Raw genomic sequence first — 24,579 nt, 5'->3', positions numbered from 1 at the left:
CTCTCTCTCTCTCTCTTTTTTTAACAATGATTTTGATAAACCTACATTTTAAAATTCCTTATTTTTCAATGACGTTCAGTGTGCTGGCAAGCACCACTGAGGCATACGGTACTATGTTAATTTTTTAGAGATTGATTTGGCTCAATTTCGTATTGCCAAAAGTTTTTTAGTTCAATGTTTATATGATGGAGATTTACTGTACTTGAATATGATCCTCATTGCTTCTCCATGATTACAGCAGACCAAATTTCCCAAGCTTTTTGGGTCTATTAGTCAAAAGGATGTTGCCATCATGGGAGAATCTAATGGGATGGCCACATTGTCCTCACATCTATTACAATCTGCAACTCCTCCGGTTGCACGTGTGGACTATCAGCAGTGCATCTGCTAGAAAGGATTTTAGTGGAAGCTGGAAAATTATCTCCAGTCCAGGGAAAGCGTCACCTTCCAGACTCCATCAGGCAAAGTGACACTTATACTGTAATTGGTGCATTATAATGGTGACAGTTGCTCTCAAGGACCTTATTCCTGCATCAGTAAATTTTTAGCCATGCCTATGGAGAAAAACAGGAAGTTGTTGGTTTGTCATAAAAGTCTAAAGACCTTTTTTTCCCTCAAACGATATGCCAGTACTTTGAATGGAAAGCTCCACAAAATCTTTAACACCCCTGTTGTTTGACATGTCCCAGTCCTCAAGTACCTTTATATTCAGCCAAGAAGAATTATGAGCATTTATTTGTTTAACTCTTGGTTCCATGCATTTAAGTTTAAATTTAAAGGTCATGAGGTCAAGGGCATAGCAACTACGGTTATTTTAATAATTGACATTGATGCAAATGCTGTTTGAATATGACTATATGGAAGTCCCCGTTCACATTTATCAAGCTTTACTCAGGGACTTGGATACTGTATAGTCATAAAAGTAGAAAGGGGGGGAAACTTTTTGTAGGGATGTGTCGTGATACAACTGGTTCTGCAAATTAGGTTAATAAATTAATGAGTATGTTGAAAAAGATGCATTTGATTTCATCTTTAACATCCACTTCATTTAGTTTCATCTAGTAATAAGTTTTATCTTCACCTAACCAGGCATAGTGACACTGGTAGATGCAATATGCTTGTAATTTATTTGTAAAACATAGTTTTGATTTTTTATTGCAGGTACTTTGGAGTTCCACCGTGGTGGAGGAAGAAGGGGTGGGCGAGGGGCTTACAATTAGCATTTGCTGAAATTTGGTGGTTAGAAAAAAGTAATGGAGATACCAGCAATAATGTGTTATTAGGCAAAATGTGTGAAGGGGTGTGATATTGTTGACACAATTTAGTAGGGGTGTATTTTGTGGAGATACCTAAATTAAAAATGCTAAGTGTCATATGTAACAGATTAAGATTTTTTTTTAAAGCAGCCATACAATGTCTTCTGTACCTTGTTTTGATGTCATTCTACAGGATTTTGTTAAATACAGTACAGTATATCCTAAATATTCCTCCACAAATTACATCATTACTTTCATTGTTTTTGTTAACATATGGTGGCACATCTTGTACTTCCTGTGAAAATGCCAATATTTCTCTGGTACAGGACTCCTAAATCATCTTCCATTTCAATATCAACTTCCATCTCTGATTTCTTATGGCTATGTGCGCACTAGAATTGAGGATAAATCTTTTTTTATTTAACTGTGAAGGAAATTTATGCTGTATTCCAGTACAGCTGTGAATTTTTATTTATATGTGCTATAGCCACCAGTTACTTGAGGATATTCATGTGTTCAGGAAATATTCTTAGTAGAATTTTTATATTGTTGAATACTGTATCATTTATTTATAATAGCACTTTAATACAGCACTGGGCCTCACTTGTGTTTATGGGAAATAATAATGTAATTTGATATTTATTTGCATAATGGGAACCTATATACTGTAGGTGAGTTATTGATTGCTCTTTTCTTTATAAAGAAGCATACACACTGGCTCTAATTATTTTGACATGAATTTCATCTGTAGTTATCCACGTTGTACAGTATATTCATATTGCTGTTTTTTACATGAATTTACAAAATTTTATGTTAAACACAGTACAAAATATATTGTTTATTCATAATTTTAACATAATTGAGCAAAATAAGAGGTAAAGAGTACTGATATCGGGAAAGAGTACTGATATCAGTCAATATAATGCTATCAAGGTAGGTTGACCCAATCATTCTTGTTTCACATTGCCTATGACATTGGTCGTTGGAGGCATTTTGAATTTTGAAAATTTTCTACAAGAAATGTCCTCTTCATGACATAGAGAAGACCAATTTCTTCATCACGAAATGACTGAAGCTGCAATGTTGATCAGGGTTATTTGACTTTTGTTCTATTAGGATCAGATGACACTTAGTTGATAGCTATTTTTATAATACTAAATGTTGTTCACTGATTCAGACTGACTAAATCCGTGCATACTACAGAAGAAAAAAATCCGCCATCCGTTCAGGGTTAAATTTTTTACAGCCTAATGACAAAATGTTGAACTTGCTAAGCAGTTTTGTATTTTGATGAGTTGTTTGCCTTATATTCTCTGCAGTTTAAGCTCCTTTTCAGCTTTACTAATGCCAAAAAAAAAGAGGAAGTTCTTTGTAAAGGTGAGCGAATTAGGTTATTAATAGATAATGCATCCAGATATTTTCTTTTTCAAGCTGTAGCCCTATTCATAACTTTGTTGATGATAATGTAAATGCAGTGTTTATAGTATTTTTCGCATTAAATTATTTGTTAGCCTTCTGTGGTCTTACTTTATACCTATACTGGTTCACATTTTTGTTGACTGTGTAATGAAGGATTTGATTATACTTTAGATAAGTCAAGCCAGTGCGCTTCACTGTTAGCTCTTTTTTATGTATACTGTGTAATTACCAAGAGACCTGTTTTTGTAAACATCAGTGTAATCATTTTTGGGAAACCGCCAAGTGTAATAAAAGGAAGTGTATTATGGAATCTTAGGTTCTTAGAGTGAAGCTGGGCATTGTTTAACAAACCACCCTAAAACAACACGTCACTAGTAGTGATGTGTCAGACTACTATTCTCTACAACTACCAAGGTGATCACTGGGATGAACTCATGGATATGAATAGATGATATACTATACTCACCCAAATGACTATAATGAAGGCCTTATCTGTGTTATGCAGAAACATTTATAATTTTTTAGAGAATTGTAATACAAAAATGCAAAACAATATTCACTTTTCAACATCTGTAAATGCTGTAGTTGTTAGTTAAAATGTTGCCAACATGTTCCTGGAGTTCTTCAAGCAATATAATCATGATGGTAATTACAGTGCTCAGTCAGTTTTTTTATATAAACAAGATTTGTCTTTTCTGGAGGACATTTTATGAAAATTTCATTACTTGGAAAGAAGACCGCGCTAAGATTCAAGATGCTTAAGGAGTTGAGGATTGTATTACCCTTTCATGTATCTTTCCCATACAAAAAATCTGTAGCTTACTTTACTGCCTTTGTAATTAATCATTCAGAGAATCCAGGTAAAGGTACAGTGAAGAGTTTGGTTTAGGAGCAGCATCATTTAAGCTGGAAGCACAACTTGTGACAAGGATGACAGCAAATGTCAGCCATATCTATATGGTTCGCTGTTTCGCTGACCTAGTAAATTGTACATAGATTTTACCTTTGTAGATAATGCGCCTGGTCATCCTAAGGCCATAGAAGACTGGTGTTTGAATATTTTGATGGCGCTCTTGCCTCCCAATACAGTAATACCTTGAGGTACAAGTATAATTCATTCCAAGACCGAGCTCGTAAATCAATTTGCTCGTATCTCAATTAAGTTTTTCCCATATGAAATAATTGACAAAAAATTACTGTAATGAGTTCTGACCGTATAAAACACCCAAACCAATGATAATAACAATGGAATAAAGGATATTTTAATTTTTATACTGTATAGACAAATGTACACAAACACAAAATGATTACCGTGATATGAAATGAAATGTTTTATTATGAGTTTATGCTTTCGAGGTAGACGATATTGGCTAATGCTAGTGTGCAGCAGACGAGGTAGAGTGGAAGGGAAAGAGAGTGAGTCGAACGGTACTGTATTAATACTGTTCTTTACACATAGCATAACACTCAAACGTAAAATTACGTAAACTGAACTTAGCTTAACTTTTTAAACTTTATATTCATTTCTACTTTTTTTTCTTTTTTTTTTCCCCCCCCCCAATCGTCAATATACTCCACTCGTATTGGTGTGCCAGCTCACACTGACACTACACTCATGTTTCTTGATAATTTCATGTTTCATCTCCATCATCATCATACATTTTTTCTTCTCACTGGCAAACCTACCATTTGCTTTCTTTGGAGCCATCACTTATTGCGAAGAATATTCACAAATGCAGTGAAAATTGAGTAAATAACACAAACTCAATACGGGAGATATGTACAGAAGTCGAGACCCACATGAACTGGACACCCAAGCGCTCGGCCGTCTAGTGTTAGCATCTGTAATTATGCTCGTATCTCAGTATTGTGCTCATATTTCAATGCAAAATTTTGCTTGGAGGCTTTCCCGTATCTCGGAATTCTTGTATGTTGGAGTGCTTGTATGTCGAGGTATTACTGTACTTGCCTTTCTTATCCAATCTCTGGACCAAAATAATATTTATAATGTAAATTAGTCCATCATTGTCTTTACTTATACTGTACACTTATTTTTTCCACTTTGTAAAAAGTGTACAGTAATGTATACAAAAAATGTATGTGTACTCAAGAACATTTTTTAACAACTGCCAGGTTCTCAAGTTCAAGTCTGCATGCATTTATAATTTGTTTAGTGCTTTGAATTATCTATACCATTACTTTATTATATTTTGGCTATAATTTTATTTGCGCCCCTTTTTGTTCCTTTACTATTTTCTTATTTTCATATCTGTTGTATAGGTCTGTATTACCCTGACCTTCAATGTGTACTACCAGCAGAAGAAGGTGGAAAACATGGGCAAGTTCCTTGATGTTATTAATGACAGGAGAATGAAGCAGTCTTGTATAAGTATCATCTTCAGAGATGTTATCAACTAAATGGTCTGGAGTTTTAGGAAATCCCTGAATGTGTTCACCATTTCACAAGCTTCAGTTTGCCGAGAGTGTCTATCACTATTTCACAAGCTTCAGTTTGCCGAGAGCGTCTATCACTATTTCACAAGCTTCAGGTTGCCGAGAGCGTCTATCACTATTTCACAAGCTTCAGGTTGCCGAGAGCGTCTATCACTATTTCACAAGCTTCAGGTTGCCGAGAGCGTCTATCACTATTTCACAAGCTTCAGTTTGCCGAGAGCGTCTATCACTATTTCACAAGCTTCAGGTTGCCGAGAGCGTCTATCACTATTTCACAAGCTTCAGTTTGCCGAGAGCGTCTATCACTATTTCACAAGCTTCAGTTTGCCGAGAGCGTCTATCACTATTTCACAAGCTTCAGGTTGCCGAGAGCATCTGTAAGGACATCACCAGGTCGTAATACAAGATTAATTTTAAAGGAGGAGAATGAGGAGCTGCTTACTAACAAGGAATTAATTGCAATTGAATTGGGATATGCTACGAAACACACAGCTTTCAGGGAAAGAGGCATAAAGTCTTAAGGTGTTCAAAATCAAGTGTCTAAGGCAGTTGTGCAGGTTTTGAGAATGCCATTAACTACAAGAAAGAAGTTGATCCTAGTATTTCCAGGAGTAGCATTGCAGCATATGTGATCTGTATTTACACAATTCCACGTGAGTAAATATAGGAAAAGAAATAATGAGTCCTTTGAACCCATTCCTACTTTCCATCCTTTGTCATAATACTACCCCAACTCCTGAGTATCCTGATTTTAAATCTTCAGCATTTGTGCCAAGAGCCTGTTCTTATTTATTATCATGAAAGGGATGTGCTTCTCAAATTTTGATTTGGGTTGCCCACAAACCTTGACAGGCCTCCCTTTCTTATTAGCCTTAGAATTGATAACTCGACAATGATGACAGCCTCACTACATTCCAAGAAGTTGAGGGAAACCATAGACGACTTCACCTTGATTGGACTTGGACTTTGGTGAGTACAGAGAATGTATATAGTTATGCCATTTATTTATTTTTATTTTTTAATTCTTAGAAATTATATTTTGTTCGACAATCTGTCTGAAATTAAGATTATTAAATTGGCAAAAACACCTAGTGTAGGCTTGTAGGGTGGTTACTTTATGATAAATCATAAAGGAATTTAGCCGATATGTATTAACAGGCCCAACTGTACAACAAGGCGAAAGAAGTAGAGGAAGGAAAATTCAACAATCGTATATCAAAACTGATCATTTCAAAACTTCAATCTTATCAAGGATTGCACATAGAAACACACTTTATGGTATTTTTCCCTCCGTATTTACCCCATAGGGGCCTAGTGGCACCAGTGTACCCCAGGTGGTGCACTATGAGCATTACATGAGAGTCTGCAATGATCCTTTGGCTTATAGCTAAATTTACTTTGTACAGTATCCTTCTTTACCTCCATTTTAGCTTCACTTCTTGCATCCTGCTGCCCAACCTCTTCTAAGTTTTACCTTATAATGTAACTCCTAAGGTTTTACCCTAGATGCACTTGGGTCCTTAATGGGGTCACAGGCCCCTTGTCATTTGGGCCATGGTTCATGTAAAATCATGACTTATACATAATGTTTACAAATATAGATGGAACAATGCAGAAATCCATAAGTGTGTTAACCAAGCTTCCTCAAAATATAGTGCCGAAACTTTATTTAAAAAAAAAAAAAAGCCAAGATTAGAAAATTACAAATGAGAATAAAGAAATTGTTCGATACTGTCAAGGATAATAACTAATTTCTTATGCATTAAGGAAAACTAATGAGATGTATTGCATAATAAGTCTTAATTTTCATACCAACAATCAAGTTTCTTGTAATGGCTAAAATCAAAGCATCCAGAACTTTACCATTTGAAACATCAGACAAAATAATTTTGAATAATTAAAAATCTTCATCAATAATTATCTCTTGTCAATAACTTTGAAAACTAGAACTGAGGTTAAGAACATATCTTCTGAACACATAAATTACAGTTCAGATATAGTAGCCAGTGGTTAAAGAAATTAAAGGTAGCCATAGAATTAACTTGTACAAGATCAGATTTATTTCCATCATCAATGTTATCGTGGATGTAGTTACTTCTAAAAAGAGAAAAAAATTTAATACTGTAGGTACTGCTCTCAGTGTACCTCACACATGTTGATGTTTCCAAAGAATATTTGCACCATCCCTTCATTCCTTAGCAGCTTAGCTGTTCCCAGTTTATTATAGCGCACCGAGGTTTTCAACAATTTTTACCTCTCTGCTGTACAGTATTTAGTGCCGGGCCATTATGGACCAAAATCCATAAATCAAATTGCCAACTAGTGTATTGTACTTAGTGTTTATTATGAATATACTGGGTGTCAGGAAGCAGCCGTCTAGGTTCAAAGTACTTCTATGAGGGTTTGAGATACAGTGCAGTATCAGTGAACCCAGCATAAAATGGTGCTGATCATCCACAGAAGTGACAGCAGTGTAAAAGAGTACCACTCATTAACTATAAAACCAAAGGTAATTGCAGCATGAAATTATGTTGTCCATGGATTGGTGGAAACAATGACAGATATTATCAGCCTTATGTATGCTGTACAATGAATCTAAAGTTGGCAGCATAGAATTTTTAGTTTCATGGAGATGAAAGTAGTCTAGAGATGATGATAGCATGACAAATTATTGACTTTCTACAGAAGTAATAGCACCATAACAGGTTACCAACATATACAGTATAGTAAATACATATGTGAGCCTAACACATCAAACTCCCACATAAGGGTGGTTGCAGTGTACCAATACCTTATCTATCCAGTTTACTACAAATGCAGTCATTAGTAGCTTAATATAATGCCAGCCTCTTACAGAAGAGTGGTTAAAGTATAATAAATTACCATCCTCACACAGCAGAGTGAATTTGTTGTAGCTTTGCCATCTTTTTCGGTCAAGTTTGATGGCAGTTCTTTGTCCAGTGCATGTGGTCTTCCAGAGGTTGATACCTCCTCATTTAGTGGGTTTTACCACAGGTCTTCTTCCTGCCTATATACAGTACGTCCAGTTTAAAACTGCGGAATTCAGTCACCCCTTGGTACACAGCATGTGTCATGCCTTTGGAATTTTGCTCTATTGTGAATTCATTTATGTAAGGACACTATTTCAATGTAGGATAGGCCCTGCTGTTCTTAATATTGTGGTCTTCAGGTCATAAGGATAAACTGTAACTAGATGCAAAGCTTCAGCTAAAGTACAGTATGAGGCTACCCTTTACTGCAGCTACCTTTAGGTTAAAAGTGAGCAAGGTGCACAACCTGTAACACTACTTTGCAAGATTGCTCCTCCACAAATGCAGTGATGAGCCAACAGATGGTAAGCCTCCCTTCTTGTATATCTGTGGATGGTGATCTATGTTTGTATCAACATTGATTGAAAATTCTTATGTCATGAAGGAGGAGCTATTATGATTAGGCAAGCGTCACATTCATTCTAAGTGGGAGGGATTAGTTGAAAGCCGCAAGACTTAGTGTTACCTGAGGACGTGTTATGAGGGGAATATGCATACCAAATTTAAAAGTTTCTCGGACTCCAAAGATATGGCTAGTGATAAATTATATAGAGCCAAACGAACAATCTGCGAAATCCTTTAAATTGCATAAGAGTTGAAGTGTTAAGGCAAATATTATAGATGTCCTGACAGAAAGACAGATATGTAGGCAGGAAGATGGACAATCTTCATTCCCACCTTAGCATGATATTCCTCCTGCATTATAAATATGACTGAAATCCTCAACTGTGTAGTAAGCATCAAAGCATCAAGGTCAGGGTGACAGACAGACAGGCGATTTTCCTCATTCACAAAGACTGTCTACTTTTGTAAGAAATTTTAACAAAATCTTCCAATTCTGTAGGAGAAATTGCAATGACAGCACATGTTTTAAAGGTTTAAAGGCCACTCATAAATTGTAGGGGCAAGAGACAGTGACATTGCCATATCAAGCAGGACAATGCCCTACAGACTGACTATATATACATATGATCAGCACCCAAGCCCCCTCTCCACCAAAGCTAGGACCAAGGAGGCCCAAGCAGTGGCTGCTGATGACTCTGCAGATTGACCTATAGGCTCCCTGAAACCCCCCATCCTTAGCTCAAAAGGATGGTGAGGTTGAAGAGACCAGAGAAACTAATGAGTATGAGCGGGACTCGAACCCCAGTCTGGCGTTCACCAGTCAGAGACGTTACCACATCGGCCACCACAGATAGAGACTTTTTGTTGATTTTCCATCTTCCACAGCTATACATGCCGAGCCAAGTTTGTACTAGGTTTTACTTTACTCCGTTTAACCAGTTAAGAAGCGTTTGCTTTGACTGGAAATTCCTTCAACTGTATAGACTAATTTGCTGTGACAAACTAAGCATGACAGGCAAATGGATGATTTTGCTTCATGCATATCTGTGTGTGATTGCCTACCTTTGTAGGAAGTTTAACCTTAATCCCTTCAGTTATTTCAGAAGAGTTGCAGTGAAAAACTAAATTTATCAGGCCCACTGACTGTCAAAAAGCCGGATTATCTCCATACTCTTGTACCAAGTTGAATGTAATCCCTTCAAAAGTGTAGGAAATGCTGCAATGCAAGGTAAGCATAGCACAAAAAGATTAGATAAGTGATGTAGTAAATATAATCTTGAACTTTTTGTATTATGGGTGTATAGAGTGGTTATTGCTGACATTTTCAGCGGTAGGTCCATCCACAAATAATTTTTTTTGGTATGAATATGGCATTCAGTATTGCACAATATTGCTTAGTGATGATAGCAATAGTTGAATTTGGATGGGATATTTTTGTATTCTGGTTAAATTATCATGTCTTATCATTTTTAACATCTCCATTATTAGTGCCTTATTCACAATATTGATGGCCAAGATTTCACCCCATTAGGATGTCTAACCTTGCCCCTCTTATACTTACATCATCATTGAAACTCCTACACAGTTGAAGGTACCTATTAATTAAACTTAGCGTAAAGGCAGTGAACATAAAAGCTCGTCCATTTGCTTACTCATTACTGTGTCTATCTCACTGCTTGGAAATCTAGTCAAGCTTAGTACAAAGACTGACAATCATACAATAATGTGTTTGACCGGAGGTAATCTGTTAGTCTGTTCATCTGTCAACGTATATGTTGAATGGCATCACTGTTTTTTGGAATTTCTATGAAATTTCTTTTTTGTGTCTACAGTACAGTGATGAATAAGAGTATAAATTTGTATTTTTTCTTAGGTCAAATGGGTATACAGTACAAGTAACTTTCCTGTGAGAGGGAGAAATTTTTTAGTATTTTTACAAATCCAAACATTAAAGAATTGACTTTTTGAAATACTTTTTGCTAAAATACATAGCATTTAAAATTATACAGGACTTTAGTTTTCTATATATGCTTTCACTTGTAAAGTAATGTATTATGTGTAATAACATTTAATTTTGGTAAAAAGTTTTTTGTTAATTTTACTCATTTGCAAAACTGAGAAAAGTCACAATTAATAACTAAATAAAATAGGAAGAAGGAATGCCAAAATCTAACAATGCATCGACAGATGATACACCTTGCAGGCTGAGTTTCATCCTAATTTTGTTTTTTTTATTTTGACCTTCCTGCTCGTTGGTTTGTAAACTTAGTATTCACCTTCAGAAACTTTTCCTGAACTAAATGCAATCTTAAAATGTCAGCAGAAAAAAAATTCACAACATATTTCATTCTCATGTTTTGTCCAATTCTTAAAAAATCCTTTATATTTTTTGAGACTTTATAGATACATTCAGTTGGTATCAATGTGCTGATGATGTTCTGGGTACAGATAATCTTAAAGAACATTTTAACCTTGAGGGTTTTTAGATATAGTAATTCATGGGTTTCAGCCATAAAATGTCTTATAGAAATAGAATAAGATAACAGTATCCCATTCTTAATAATTCTGATTGATTTACAAACCAATACGTTTAAAATTTGTAATATTTAGAAAGGCAACCAATAACTTATCATCCAGTTGGAGATAAAGGAGGCATTGAATAACATATTTTGTTTATCATTTCATTTATTCATATTTTAAAAAATCTAAATATAAGGATTATGTTTAAATAATTACACATTGAAATATTTGTAATTAAAAATAGCTCTGAAAATGACAATAATATGACATAGTTTACTATGTTCAAAATGTAATTTGATTTATGTTGGCCAAACCCAACATCTAAAGCCTTTTCTCAAAGAACCAAACTAGCATAAAATGCCTTTCAGTGGTTCACTAATACTGTAATGTTTTGGTTGTCCAGTGGCTCAACTCAGCTCATGGAATCGGTTGGCATAAGGCCGAGACAGCAATCCATACAGTATACAGTACTGTACTGTAGATAACTTTACCCAAAGAAATACTGTGGAATCCTTTTTGATTACCTGTACCCAAACTCATAATTTAAATCTACTTATTTTCCATTAATTCTGTACCGTACTATTCTCTCTCTCTCTCTCTCTCTCTCTCTCTCTCTCTCTCTCTCTCTCTCTCTCTCTCTCTCTCTCTCTCTCTCTCTCTCTCTCTCTCTCTCTCTCTCTGTCTTTTTTTTTTTTTTTTTTTTTTTTTTTTACATCTGGGATTATGAAGAATCTGACCCCCATAGGGTTCCCCCCTTTTCCCTATAAATCCGATGTTCTTATATTTTCATTCTTATTGTCATATATATATATATCTATATATATATATATATATATATATATATATATATATATATATATATATATATATATATATTGAATTAAAAGCTCAAGATAGAGACGACTGGCGAAATCTAACAAAGGCCCTTTGCGTCAATAGGCAAAGGAGGTGATGATGATATATATACCCAGACACCTATATTATTTCTTATATAAGGGAGATATTAATTTTATATCCCTAAATGAGTGGGGAAACGTTAACATGGTGAAAGGGGTTTTGTATCACTATGAGCAGCAAAGCTCTCTACAGTAGTCGGGGCCATCCATACTAGTTTGGTTTGCTGTGAGCGATCAGATTAAAATCTCCCACCATCATCGAAGTTGATCAGCGTGGTGATGAAAACTGGCCAAACCCAGACATGAATAAGTACATACTAGGTCTTTAAAAGACGGCTGCATTTGTATATATATATATATATATATATATATATATATATATATATATATATATATATATATATATATATATATATATATATATATATATATATATATATATATATATATGTGTGTGTGTGTGTGTGTGTGTGTGTGTGTGTGTGTGCTTGTTTAAAATTCTATGGTAGTACTGTATTCTCATTGCCGTTTGAATGTTTACAATATCACATTATCATAATATAGTTTATTCTTTACACCCGTTGAACAGTATTTATCCTATGTAAGTTATAGAGGGTAATACTCCCCAAGCAGGAAAATTTTTGAAAGCTTGTAAGTTTACCTAGCACGATCGGGAGATGACATCCTTAAATTCATGTAGCGTCTGGATCAATGCCATCGGCACCAATGGCGGCTCAACCAAACTAATTCAATGTCGTCAATTGAAACCTAAAGTGATATTTAACTAATTGCAGATATTATTTATTTTCGGCTAATCACTCCTTTCCTTATTTTATTGCGGTTGATATGCTATTTGTGCATTTCACGCTGTGCACTGTGGGCATTAGTGAAGGGTCTTCGTAGAGCCGTTAGACTTCGACACTACCTCTTTTCCTTATTTCTTCCTTCGCACTGTCTTAAGTCTCAACTTCTTAGAACATCTGCTACTGTAGGACTAAATATTTCCCCCTACCCTACTCGGTACCGAAAGTTCCACATGGCCCCAACGTAAAGCCATATGGGAAACCGGCTATCTCCGGATATCACACGTTGGTCATCGTTGTTTCAAACTTTTACTAACGGTTTCGGAACTCTTCGTATTTCGGTTTTCCCGCCTCTTTTTTAACCCCCATCCATAATAGGATCAGGTCTCACCATTGCAACCTATTAGTCAAATAATTTACCATTTATCTTGATCTGGAAGAACGTATGCAAATAAGAAACAATAACTGGGATATCGTACCGTAGAACAATACAGTAACGTTCATAAAGAAGAGGACCTAGACCAAGACTAGACTGGAAGTCCGTCTTTAGAGACGTTTGTCGTTTAGTTCATTCCGTCTTGGTTCATTCATTTAGTAGTAGCGAAAGGCTGGTGGACGTAGTCTCAACTACATATTTATTACCACCAAATTACATGGACCTTTACTGTGTTTTGTTATTATGTAGATGATTAATTCAGGTTTACCCTTGCTCTCCTTTGCGGGCTGCCAACGTAAGAACTAAGAGCCCGCCAGCCCGGGTCTTGTTCCTGGAGCAAGGCGTCCTAAAATGAACGAACATTATATTAAAGTTTAGAAAGAGAATTTTCTTCAATGTTCATAGAAATGCTCAACATTTTTCTCTGCATGCAGGAATCTGGTTCGAGGAATCTTGTAATAATTTCCGAAAAATTAGAGTTAATTGTTCAAACTAGATTCTAGAAGTTCATTGACGAGTCGAAATTTGATCAGCAAGGGGAGTAGTTTACAATTATTACCCATAATGCGAGTTAATATGCTATTTGTATGATGTCCATAGCATTGTATCATACAGTATACATGTTTGTTTTTTTATTTATTTTTATCAGGGCATTATATATTGTTGATGCTTGTATTTTTTTTATTAATGACCCTAGGGCTAAGCTTTAAATGATTGTTTGCACATCTCGAATAATGATTATATATGGTGGTAGGTTGGCCAGCCACCCGTTGAGATACTACCTCTAGAGTTATTGGGTCCTTTGACTGCCCAGACAGTAGTATGACACATACCTCTATAACTCTTGAATTAAACGGTTTAACCATTCCTTTTCCACTCAATTTAGAATATGGAATTTTCAACTTTTCTCAGTGCCAAATCTGTCTTATTTTCGAAAATCATCTCGTTAATACTGAAGGGCAGAAATCCCTTGACGCTTAAAATAAACTAATTGATTGACAATCATTGAAACCAAAACTTAAGGCCACTGGCGTTACTACTTTCTTGTAGAGCTGTCTTACTCTTGGTAGTTATGTTTGTTTCGGATTTATGTACAATATCTGAAAAAAAGTGTTATAGAAAACAAGGCAATGTAATAAAATAAACGCGCTATGCTATTTTACATTCCTTTGTTGCATTTTTGTAGGCACGGTGCTTATTTTCTAACAGGCACACCTGTTTCCACTGTTAAGAATAAAGGGTTCCACTTCTAACAGGCCCATCTGTTTCCCCTGTTAAAAAAAGGGTTCCCCCCCCCCCACATATACCTACGGTAGAAATATCATACACATTTTAGCTAAGAAAGCCAAACCGTATATCTATTATCCATGCCTCGCTCGTTTCAATTCAATAGTCCAGTAACGGTAGTGGTACCCCGTGGTACTACCAATAAGCGTAGTGAATTTGTGATCATGCAGCGGGTCTATTCACATTCTCTTTGCACCGACTTATGCGTTACTCCGTATTATGCATATTGTAGTATTTCGTTCCTTAGCCATAACTTTACTTTAAGGGCTGCTTTTCTGGTCCTATACTGCAAGGAACCATACTCTCTACAGGACCATCACAGCCATTGTATCGTATGCATTCCAAGGCATTCGGCATTCCACACCGCGTATTACTCGTTTATTGTTAAATCCACATAATCGAAGCCCTTAGAAAACAAGAAAGTCCTTCAATGTCAAATAACTATTTTTTTTAAATGTTACTGTATTTCTTCAGATGAAGTTGAATATTTTTCATGTAAATGAAGTCGCATTTTTCCTTATTGTATACAGTATATATATATATATATATATATATATATATATATATATATATATATATATATATATATATATATATATATATATATATATATATATATATATATATATATATATATATATAATTCATATATATATATATATATATATATATATATATATAATTCACATATATATATATATATATATATATATATATATATATATATATATATATATATATATATATATATATATATATATCGCTATATCCTTTCATAACGTGAATGTAGCGGACTACAATCAGGGAGTTCTATAATCATTAAACGCAACTAACGTCGTATGAAAATTGATAAGTGATATTCCAGAAACCTTAAGTATAATGATCTTGGGTATTATTTCATATAGACTCTATCTTCCCAAATTCAAAGTAATGTTAATTGTTTATGTCGACAGTAGGGCAGGAAAATATTTTTTTCTATCTCCTCCAGTACATAGAGTTGTCTACTGAACATTGAAACAGTTCTGTGGGGAAAAAAATGCATAATACGATTTTCCTTGAATTAAATGTAGCTTTTGTTAATTTTTATAACTCGTGAGACAATTACAACTTGCAAACATTGCCGTGGCAGCTTAAGTCTACTTTTCTTCATTAAAGCAATTTATTATGTGGCTACACAGTATTATTATAAGCTCGAGACTAATTCCTCGAGAATAAAAGAGAGACGACTACAGTAATCCCCTCCAAAAAACGTTCACAAAAGAAATAAGTTGAGCAGTCGATTACTTAGGTCCAAAGAAAACGGAGACATGAGCTAATGTATAAAGTTTATCTACTGTTATTTATATTTATGTCGGTACCCATGATCGCAAAGGTACTATCAAAAGACCGCTATTGTTTTAAAGAAATACTTAATTCCAAAGAAACGTTCCCTCATAGAGGTAGGTTGAGCAACTGGAGAGGGACGTCTATCTCAAAGAAAACGGAGACGAGCGAAGCAAACGCTAGCTGGTGCATGATGCATCCCCTCCTCCTTCCCTCCCTCAACCAAATCAGCCAGTGACACTGACTGCCAAAGTTGCCATTTCAGCGCCTTTCGAGCTAGATCTGGCGCCTATCTTGGGAGAATTTAGCGCGTTTTTCCTGTCGGGTACGGTTGCTCTGTGGCAATTTTTAGATAGATACAGTACAATATATAGTGTTTTTACCAATTTAACTATATTGAAACAATTTACATGACTTATCAATGTTTTATCCAGTCTCTTAACCAACTGAACTGTGATTGAATGAATTGTACGATTGCTCTATGTGGCAACTTTTAGACAATTCCAGCACTAAATATAGTTATTTTCCCAAACTTAACTTTATTGAAACAGTTTCTGATTTATCAATGTTATATCCAGAGTCTTTTTCCTAACATAACTATAGTGAAACAATCATCTTCATCAATTTCATATCCTGAGAAAGGATTTAGCGCTTTTTCTAGCGCATTTTGGAATCTCCTGCGGCGCGTATTCAACATCAGAAATGGCAACCCTGATTTGACTGTGACTCAGTCAGTGTGCTTCCAGCCGCCGAAAGGAAACGTTCAATCGTTGCGTCCGGCTACTGGTCTGGCTTGTGTTCCTCTCCGCCTATCTGACGTATTTGTCGTGTAATAACCACTCCGTAGGAAATATTTAACCCTCGTGCATACCTAAAACAGTCCACAGACCCCTGTTTTAATCCACGAATTTGGCCCAGTCCGGACGAAAATAGGAATTTGTTTATCTGAATTTTTAGTGCAACGATCAAGCTAACGTTTTCCGACAAACTGGTTTTTTTGTGTCGAGTCTCCCTTTGGGATCGACGGGGAAGGCAACCTGATACAGCCCAGTTTAACAAGGAAAGGTAAGGATAATGAGTTCACTAAAGTCACGAACTATTCTTTTTATTCAGATTTTTTTTTTCTTTTTTTTCCTCGCACTGGTTTGAATACCCGAGTTTCCCGTGGGAAATGGATATGAGTCTAGGTGAAGGGGATTTGTTATGTTATTTTCCAATTTAGATTTTATGGACATTTGTCAAATGGAGATATTTTATCTTGTGGTTTTGGTGTACATGTTGGTTGAGTTAAAAAATATATATAAACCTGTCCCTTGGCTGGTATTGGTAGCCTAGGCCTATATTGGTTTTACCTATTGGCAGCCTAGGCCTATATTGGTTTTACCTATAGCAGGTGTATGTTTATATTGTGAGGTCACATTTTATCCATGGCATAAGTCTTATTTATACATTTTATTTATGAAAGATCTGTTTTATTGTTAGCTATAATATTCTATTTTAATTGATGACTTCCTTGTTTATTTCCTGGTTTCCTTTCCTTACTGCTATTTTTTCCCTGTTAGAGCCTATGTGCTTAAGTTATTATTATTATTACTTGCTAAGCTACAACCCTAGTTGGAAAAGCAGGATGTTATAAGCCCAGGGATCCCAACAGGGAAAATACCTCAGTGAGGAAACGAAAAATGAAATATTTTAAGAATAGTAACATTAAAATGGATATTGGTAGATTTGTATTGTATTACAGGGTATATATTTCTGAAACTATTAATTTGCGACGAGTGTCATTTACGAAGAGAGCGTAATTTTTTTCTGTAAGAAAAGTTGTTGTTTTCCTAGGTTACATTGCCCTGTAATACACTACAATGAAACCTGGATATTTCCTATACAAACTATAAACATTTTAACAATACTGACTAGAACTGGGAATGCATGACGAATTCCTTCTTACTGTCTTTACCCTGGTCTAATCTACGCCAATATTAAATACTTTAGAAATAATGTTGTATATAAAATTATTTTCATTAACTGGCTAATTAGCCCAATACATATGAGGTAATAGAATAAGTTTGCTTGTCTGTTATAGCATCTTGCTTCTCCAACTAGGGTTGTAGCTTGGCAAACAATAATAATATGCTTGTTTTGCTGACAAGAAAACATGCCATTCGCCTAGCTATTGGTACCACATGGTAATTTGCGAATGGACAAGGTTAGTGGTGCGAACGTAATGTAATTATCAGTTAATTACAGAATTTAATCTACATACGTAAGGAGTATTTTTATGCGTACGGAACCCATCATTGATATACTGTCTTTTTTATGTCAACAACAATGACGGTCTTTATCATTAACATTGAATTTTGGTATATATATCACACCGGTCGTAACTATATAACATTAATTTGCGATTTTATTATTCCCTCAATAACCTTGTTTTATGTAGGAAGAAAGGAAGCTTATGCCTAATTAGGTTATTTGTTTGTTTTATGGAGTTTATGGCTTGCAAACCCAGATAATAAAATGTTACTTCCTCGAAGTGGCACCGAATTTCTTATCAGTGTTTAGCTTTTTTTTTTCTTCTTTTTTATATAAAACACGTAATACCAACTTATATATTTGTGGGCATTTTTTTAAAGAAATAGTGTTGTATGGAATGTAAAAGGCCATGTACAATAGTAAGTACTCGCAGATTGTTTATCAGCCATATAACTGCCTCGTTTGAATTTTCATTTCATCTAGCGTTGTTGGAATTGTGTAAGTTTTTCACGAGTCGCATCTTTTATAGATATGTTGACAATGTAACCGTTTCCCCCTGAAATGTTCTTTATGGTTTTGACATTTTTACTAGTTCATCATACATGAGCCTTATTATACCAGAAGGTGGCTCTTCTCTTACCTAGTTACTGCCCAATTTGATGTAGTTCGTGCTATTCATTTCAAGCTTCGTCAGCATTCATATACTTTACAGGGACCACGATACCCCTCCAACTTTTACTAGGACTGTTCTCTTTAATTTTTAAAACTACCGTCAAACGCAATATTTGTAGAAGCTTCATTGGTGCACGAATGCATTGTGCATTTCCCCAATTTTTCTACCTATTTTAATTAACCATTAAATAGCTTATATCATGTATGATCCTTTTGTTACATACGATTAGGCCTATATTCTTGGTGTGTTTTCAAGTTGAATGTAAGGGAACGTCGATTTTTATCAGATTACTAACTCCATCGGTAGTGCCAATTGCGCGCTCTCTCTCTCTCTCTCTCTCTCTCTCTCTCTCTCTCTCTCTCTCTCTCTCTCTCTCTCTCTCTCTCAGCTATTTTATAAGTTGTGTTTTTCATTGTAAATGATATTCCATATTAATTTGACCTCCATTTTTAGAAATAATTCCTCTTGTTAGAACGTCGCCACTCTTGGTTTATGCTTTATGAAAAATAGGCCAGTAACTTATTACCGGCTGAAGGACATGTTTAAAGGTCGCTCGTGAATGGCAGAGGCAAGGGACAGTGACATTGCCCTAGAAAGCAGGACAATGCCCCAGAGACTGACCATATATTATATGATCTGCGCCCAAGCCCCCTCTCCACCCAAGCTAGGACCAATGAGGGCCAGGCAATGGCTGCCGATGACTCAACAGATAGACCTATAGGCTCCCCCAAACCCCCCAACCTTAGCTTACAAGGATGGTAAGGTTGCAGACACTAAAGGCACTAACGAGTCTGAGCGGGAATGGAACCCCCCTCTGGCAAACACTAGGCAGAGACGTTACCAATGAGGATACAATGTTTCTTTATTTCATTATCAGATGGGTAGCCTACTGTATATATATTATCCAAACCCTGTTATAGGTTAGGTCAGCTATCCTGTGTGGTTACCCACACCCATGGCTTAGGTGGGTCAGCTAATCACACACGCATCTTCAAGTCAGGTCACTCATGTACCATTATTCTTTACGGCAGAGGTAGGATCACTCATGCTCATGGTAAGTTTAGTTACTGTAAAGTCAGGTCAATCAAACTTTATGGGAAGACTGGAAGCTCTGCCTCATTTCGAATTAGTCATCGTGAATCCCAGCATCAGTTTCTGTCATGCGAGCGAAGAGTTATAGTCAGCAGGTTTTAAGCATTCGCCCCTTTGAGAATAGAATTTATTAAGGAGCTCTGTAATTTGTACTACTAGTTGGTTCTTATGCTCTTTAGCTCATTATTTCTCATATAGTTTATTTCTTTATTTCTGTTCTTCACTGGGCTATTTTTCCTGTTGGAGCCCTTGGGCTTAAAGCATCTTGCTATTTCAATTAGGGTTGTAGCTTAGCTAGTAGAAATAATAACCTTTTATGTCCTCTATAGCGCTTCTTGAAGTGGATTAAATAACTAGCATTTTATTCACCCAACTTCTAGTTATCTCAGTGATGCCAATTGCTGATAAAATCGCTGATAGTTCAGATGTAAATGCTGATGCTTCTATGGGCAATGGAAGATTTATTTCAATGTTATTGTTATTAGATATCTCTTGTAGTTTATTTCCTCACTTCCTTTCCTCACTGGGCATTTTTCATGTTGGGAGGTTTATGGCGTCCAGCTTTTCAAACTAGGATTGTAACTTGACAAGTATTAATAATAACGATGAGAGCCGACCTTGTTTTGTCGGGAGATACTGCATGACATCCAGCTCCCAAGGAAGATTTTAGAGCCATAAGTATATATCATAGCATAATGAGTTTTTTTTTTTTAATACAGGGTATGGTGTTTATGATGACTAGGACTATAGTTGTATTTTTATATACGGCATGGTGTTTATGCTGACTAGGACTATAGTTGTATTTTTATATGCAGGGCATGGTGTTTATGCTGATTAGGACTATAGTTGTATTTTTATATACAGGGCATGGTGTTTATGCTGACTAGGACTATAGTTGTATTTTTATATACAGGGCATGGTGTTTATGCTGACTAGGACTATAGTTGTATTTTTATATACAGGGCATGGTGTTTATGATGACTAGGACTATAGTTGTATTTTTTATATACAGGGCATGGTGTTTATGATGACTAGGACTATAGTTGTATTTTTATATGTATTAAAAGAGAAGAGAGCATGTTCTTTTCTTTGGGATTTAAGGTGGAGGAAAGAGAGATGGTTGAATGAGGTTTATTCTAATGTTTGTAGATTGTAGTAGCCTTTTTGCTCTTATGAGGAATCGTGGTTCATGGTTGTTACCTCAGCCAACGAAGTTGGGCGAAGGTTATGTTTTAGAATCATGGTTCATAGTTGTTACCTCCGCCAACGAAGTTGTGCGAAGGTTATGTTTTAGAATCGTGGTTCATAGTTGTTACCTCCGCCAACGAAGTTGGGGGAAGGTTATGTTTTACCCCATGTTTATGTGTGTGTGTTTGTTAGTGAACACCTGGCCACAATTTGAATCATAGAGTAATGAAACTTGCAGGGTTTAGCTGTTATGTAAAAAGATGTAAATGATTAAATTTGGAAGGTGATGGTCAAGCAAAATGTCCAATTCACGTAATCAGCCATTAGTTTGGACATGGTTGTCACAGAAACTTCAAACTGGATTCATATTTGAGTGTATAAAGCCTACGCCAATTAATGCATGTTAAGGTCAAATGTCAACGTCGAGAAATAAGCTGCCGCGGCGGTGGTCTGCGCTCTACTGAGTGCCCCTCTATGTTATGAATATATTGCCTCGATTGAAGAGCTTCGTTGCTGGAGAATTAGTGGTTAGGACTTTTAATGCACTTTTCATTGTTAGAAAATCTCTGTGTAAGGACGAAGGGTGGCTCCCCATTTTCACATAAATCTCAATTGGAAGAAGATCTAAAGGCTCCACTAAAAAGTCTCAGACCTCGAGTGTGTGTAAGATCTAAATATTTAAAAGTAGCTTCAGATCCTGATCCCTATATTGGGTTACCTTAATCTGTTCTCGATAAGACTAACCCTTTATAGATCATCAGTAGAGTTTGATATCTTTGCACCCCATATTGTTTGAGATAACTTCGTCATTAGGCTGAGTGCATTATTACATCTATATTTGATGTAAGATATATGTGCTGTCCAATCAGGTGGGTAAAGAATATTAGTCGCAATTTTTTTTACCTTTTCTTGAAATCGGATTTGAGATTTATATCTTGGTTTTATTTCCATCTACTATTTATGTAAAACATAATTTCTTGGGTTTCTTTTTGCGGAAAGTCTGTAACCAACAGATACAGTCCAAACTTGTAGGATTTCTCGAATAGAGTTATTTAGAATTCTTTGTAGGTGACAAAGATTGATTGATGAGTAGTATATTGCAGCCTTCCACGTAAAAAGTTACTTTTAACTCCATGTGACATGTGAGCAGTTATGTCATTAGTTGTCTATGCAAAGCGAGTCCCACTTAAAACACTACCCTGGGGGACACCACAGTCAAGATTGTAAGATTCTGAATAAACGTTCTCTTTACGGGTTTGGAATGTTCTTCCACCAATAAAATTTCGGATAGAAAATAGGAAGGTATCCTCTAAAACTATTATGATGTAAGGATTTTAATATTGAATACCTCATAGTAGTATCGTATGCCTTCTGATTGTCAAAATATGTCTACTGTGATTTGCTTTTGTGCAAAACCTTTACGTATATAATTTTCCAAGCATGAAAGAGTCCAAGGTGGATCCCTCAGTTTGCGAGCTAATATCAAGCGTGCGTTAGTTCATAAAATGTTATTGCGATGTAAACACCCATTGTCTATAATTTACCAATGTTTCCGGTAATTTGTAAACAACTTGTCACTGAAATTGTTCTGTAATTGTTTTGATTGCTGGTACATTTTCTTGGCTTAGCAATTGCTATTACTATTGTATGATTCCGTGCCTCTGGGAATAGATGCTTGGTCCAAAGGTGTTTATAAAATTCTAATGGATATGCTTTTGCCAAAGCGGCTAGATTTTTTATCTTGTGATTGATATCTTTTCCTCGGGCGATTGGACTGTGATTTGATAACGCAAATTCCATTTCATCTGTAGTAAGTCTTTTATTGTAGTAGGTGTCCTCCAAGTTGTCAAAAATCTATGTAGTTGTTTCTGTTCATTTTTTGGTGGATCGAGAGTGGGCATCCAAATTATTAATATTGTGTATGCTTTCAATACTGCGCCCAATAGTATTTGAGATTTCCTGTGTCACCATTATGCATTAAGACATATCTTGCAGAACTGCTATAGGAAGCATTAGTTTTTCTGATTTTTTGCCACGCCTTCTGCATTGAAGTATTTTCTGATATAGGAGAGGTGAAGTCACCCACAGATAGATAAGGTTTGTGGACAATGAAGCCCCGCCCACAAAAATCAAAGTAGATCTGACTTTCTTCAAACCGTTCGACGAACGTGTTCGACAACCAAATACCCCATTACACGTTAGAACATCGCTTCAAACACTGGTCTGTCGAACCGCGTTCGACCGTGTAAACCCCGCTTTACATTCAAACGGGATTTAAAACTATTAGTATTCCATTGACTTACGTATGTATTGAACAGTTTTTCGGCTTATTTTGCTGCATTTGGGTATCTTTAACTACGCTAGCAGTTTTTTTTTATTAGGTTTTAGTGCTTCAGATATAATTTCCTGATATTTACTCTGGTTTACTTCCTGATTATCAATTTGGTTATGATAAGCTTTTTTTTTCATAAATATATCAAGAGGAAAAGTACCTGTTACACGCTTCTTTATCAGATGCTCAACACATACAACCATCACTGTGGGTTTCAAATTTACCACAGGTGTTTTTACCCTTGATCAGTATTGAAAAATTAGTTCTATCTACACCATTAATAGCTGAGAGAGAGAGAGAGAGAGAGAGAGAGAGAGAGAGAGAGAGAGAGAGAGAGAGAGAGAGAGAGAGAGAGAGAGAGAGAGAGAGAATCAATTGGCCATACGGATGGAGTTAAACTGATGAAATTCGACAACCTTCAGTTACAGACTTAAAGAAAGTACACTATATATGTATATAATCATATTTATACGTGGCACATGGTAAAACTAGTGAGTGCGTAAAGAGTACCGTATACACTATACACCATGACAAATACTCTTACAAATTGCTTCGTCATAAATAGAGTTTACATAACCAAACATTTCATTTAACTTCATCTTTAATTTTTTTTTATATAGATTACACCAACAGCAAACGAACGATCACGGAAGATTGCATAGTTATCATACAGTGCAGTCAAGGCTCTCCTATATGAAATCACAGTCTTGCTTGTGAGAACAATCTGTAAGGGTTGGCTTATAGTGCTGAGTGTTTGTCGCGTGCCGAGGGCAGCGCTATGCCGATTAGAGATGTTAATCCATATCTAGTTTCCTGCAGTCTTCCTACTCCTCATTTAGGGAATATCTTGATCTCCAGGTCGATTTTTTTACGTGTGTATAACCTGGTAAAGATGTAACTCTAAATATTTATTTTAGAAAGTAGGAATTTTTTTAAGTTGGTTGTGTGTTTATGTGATGGTTGGGTTAACGCGCTCGGTGACTGCTCTCGATCTGTTGTTATCAGATTATCGGGAGGGGATTATTGCCATTGGTGTGCCTCGCGCAATGCACTGTAGGCTTAACTTTAGGGTATTTGCAGCGTTCACTTTACCCTTAGATGCAGTCAACTTTAGCCTCATACTACCACCGTTCATGTTCCCTTTTCGGAATTGCTGTCCAGCTATTTTTAGTTTTAACTTCATGTGTAAGAGCGGGAGTTTTCCCGTATTGTACCAACGACTGAATAGCCTTCTGTAGATTTGGAGCAATCA

General features: G+C 35.8%; 1 protein-coding gene across 2 annotated transcripts in view; it reads left to right on the top strand.

Annotated features, from left to right (window-relative positions):
* Positions 1-2,769, top strand: part of LOC137615401 (tudor domain-containing protein 3-like) — an 83,892-nt gene extending 81,123 nt beyond the window's left edge. Inside the window, exon 12 of one of the 2 annotated variants that reach the window (XM_068345259.1) lies at positions 1,162-2,769. In XM_068345259.1, coding sequence (XP_068201360.1) covers positions 1,162-1,220 — 59 coding nt within the window. In that variant the 3' untranslated portion in view covers positions 1,221-2,769. Of the gene's footprint in view, positions 1-238; positions 1,136-1,161 lie in introns of those variants that run through there. The other variant, XM_068345260.1, reaches the window with a different exon arrangement.
* The last annotated feature ends 21,810 nt before the right edge of the window (positions 2,770-24,579 follow it).

The sequence above is a fragment of the Palaemon carinicauda genome, chromosome 21 (genome assembly GCF_036898095.1).
Source record: "Palaemon carinicauda isolate YSFRI2023 chromosome 21, ASM3689809v2, whole genome shotgun sequence".
NCBI classification, from domain to species: Eukaryota; Metazoa; Arthropoda; class Malacostraca; order Decapoda; family Palaemonidae; genus Palaemon; species Palaemon carinicauda.
Note: the sequence above shows the minus strand (reverse complement) of the source record. Positions and strands in the feature narration are given on the sequence as shown.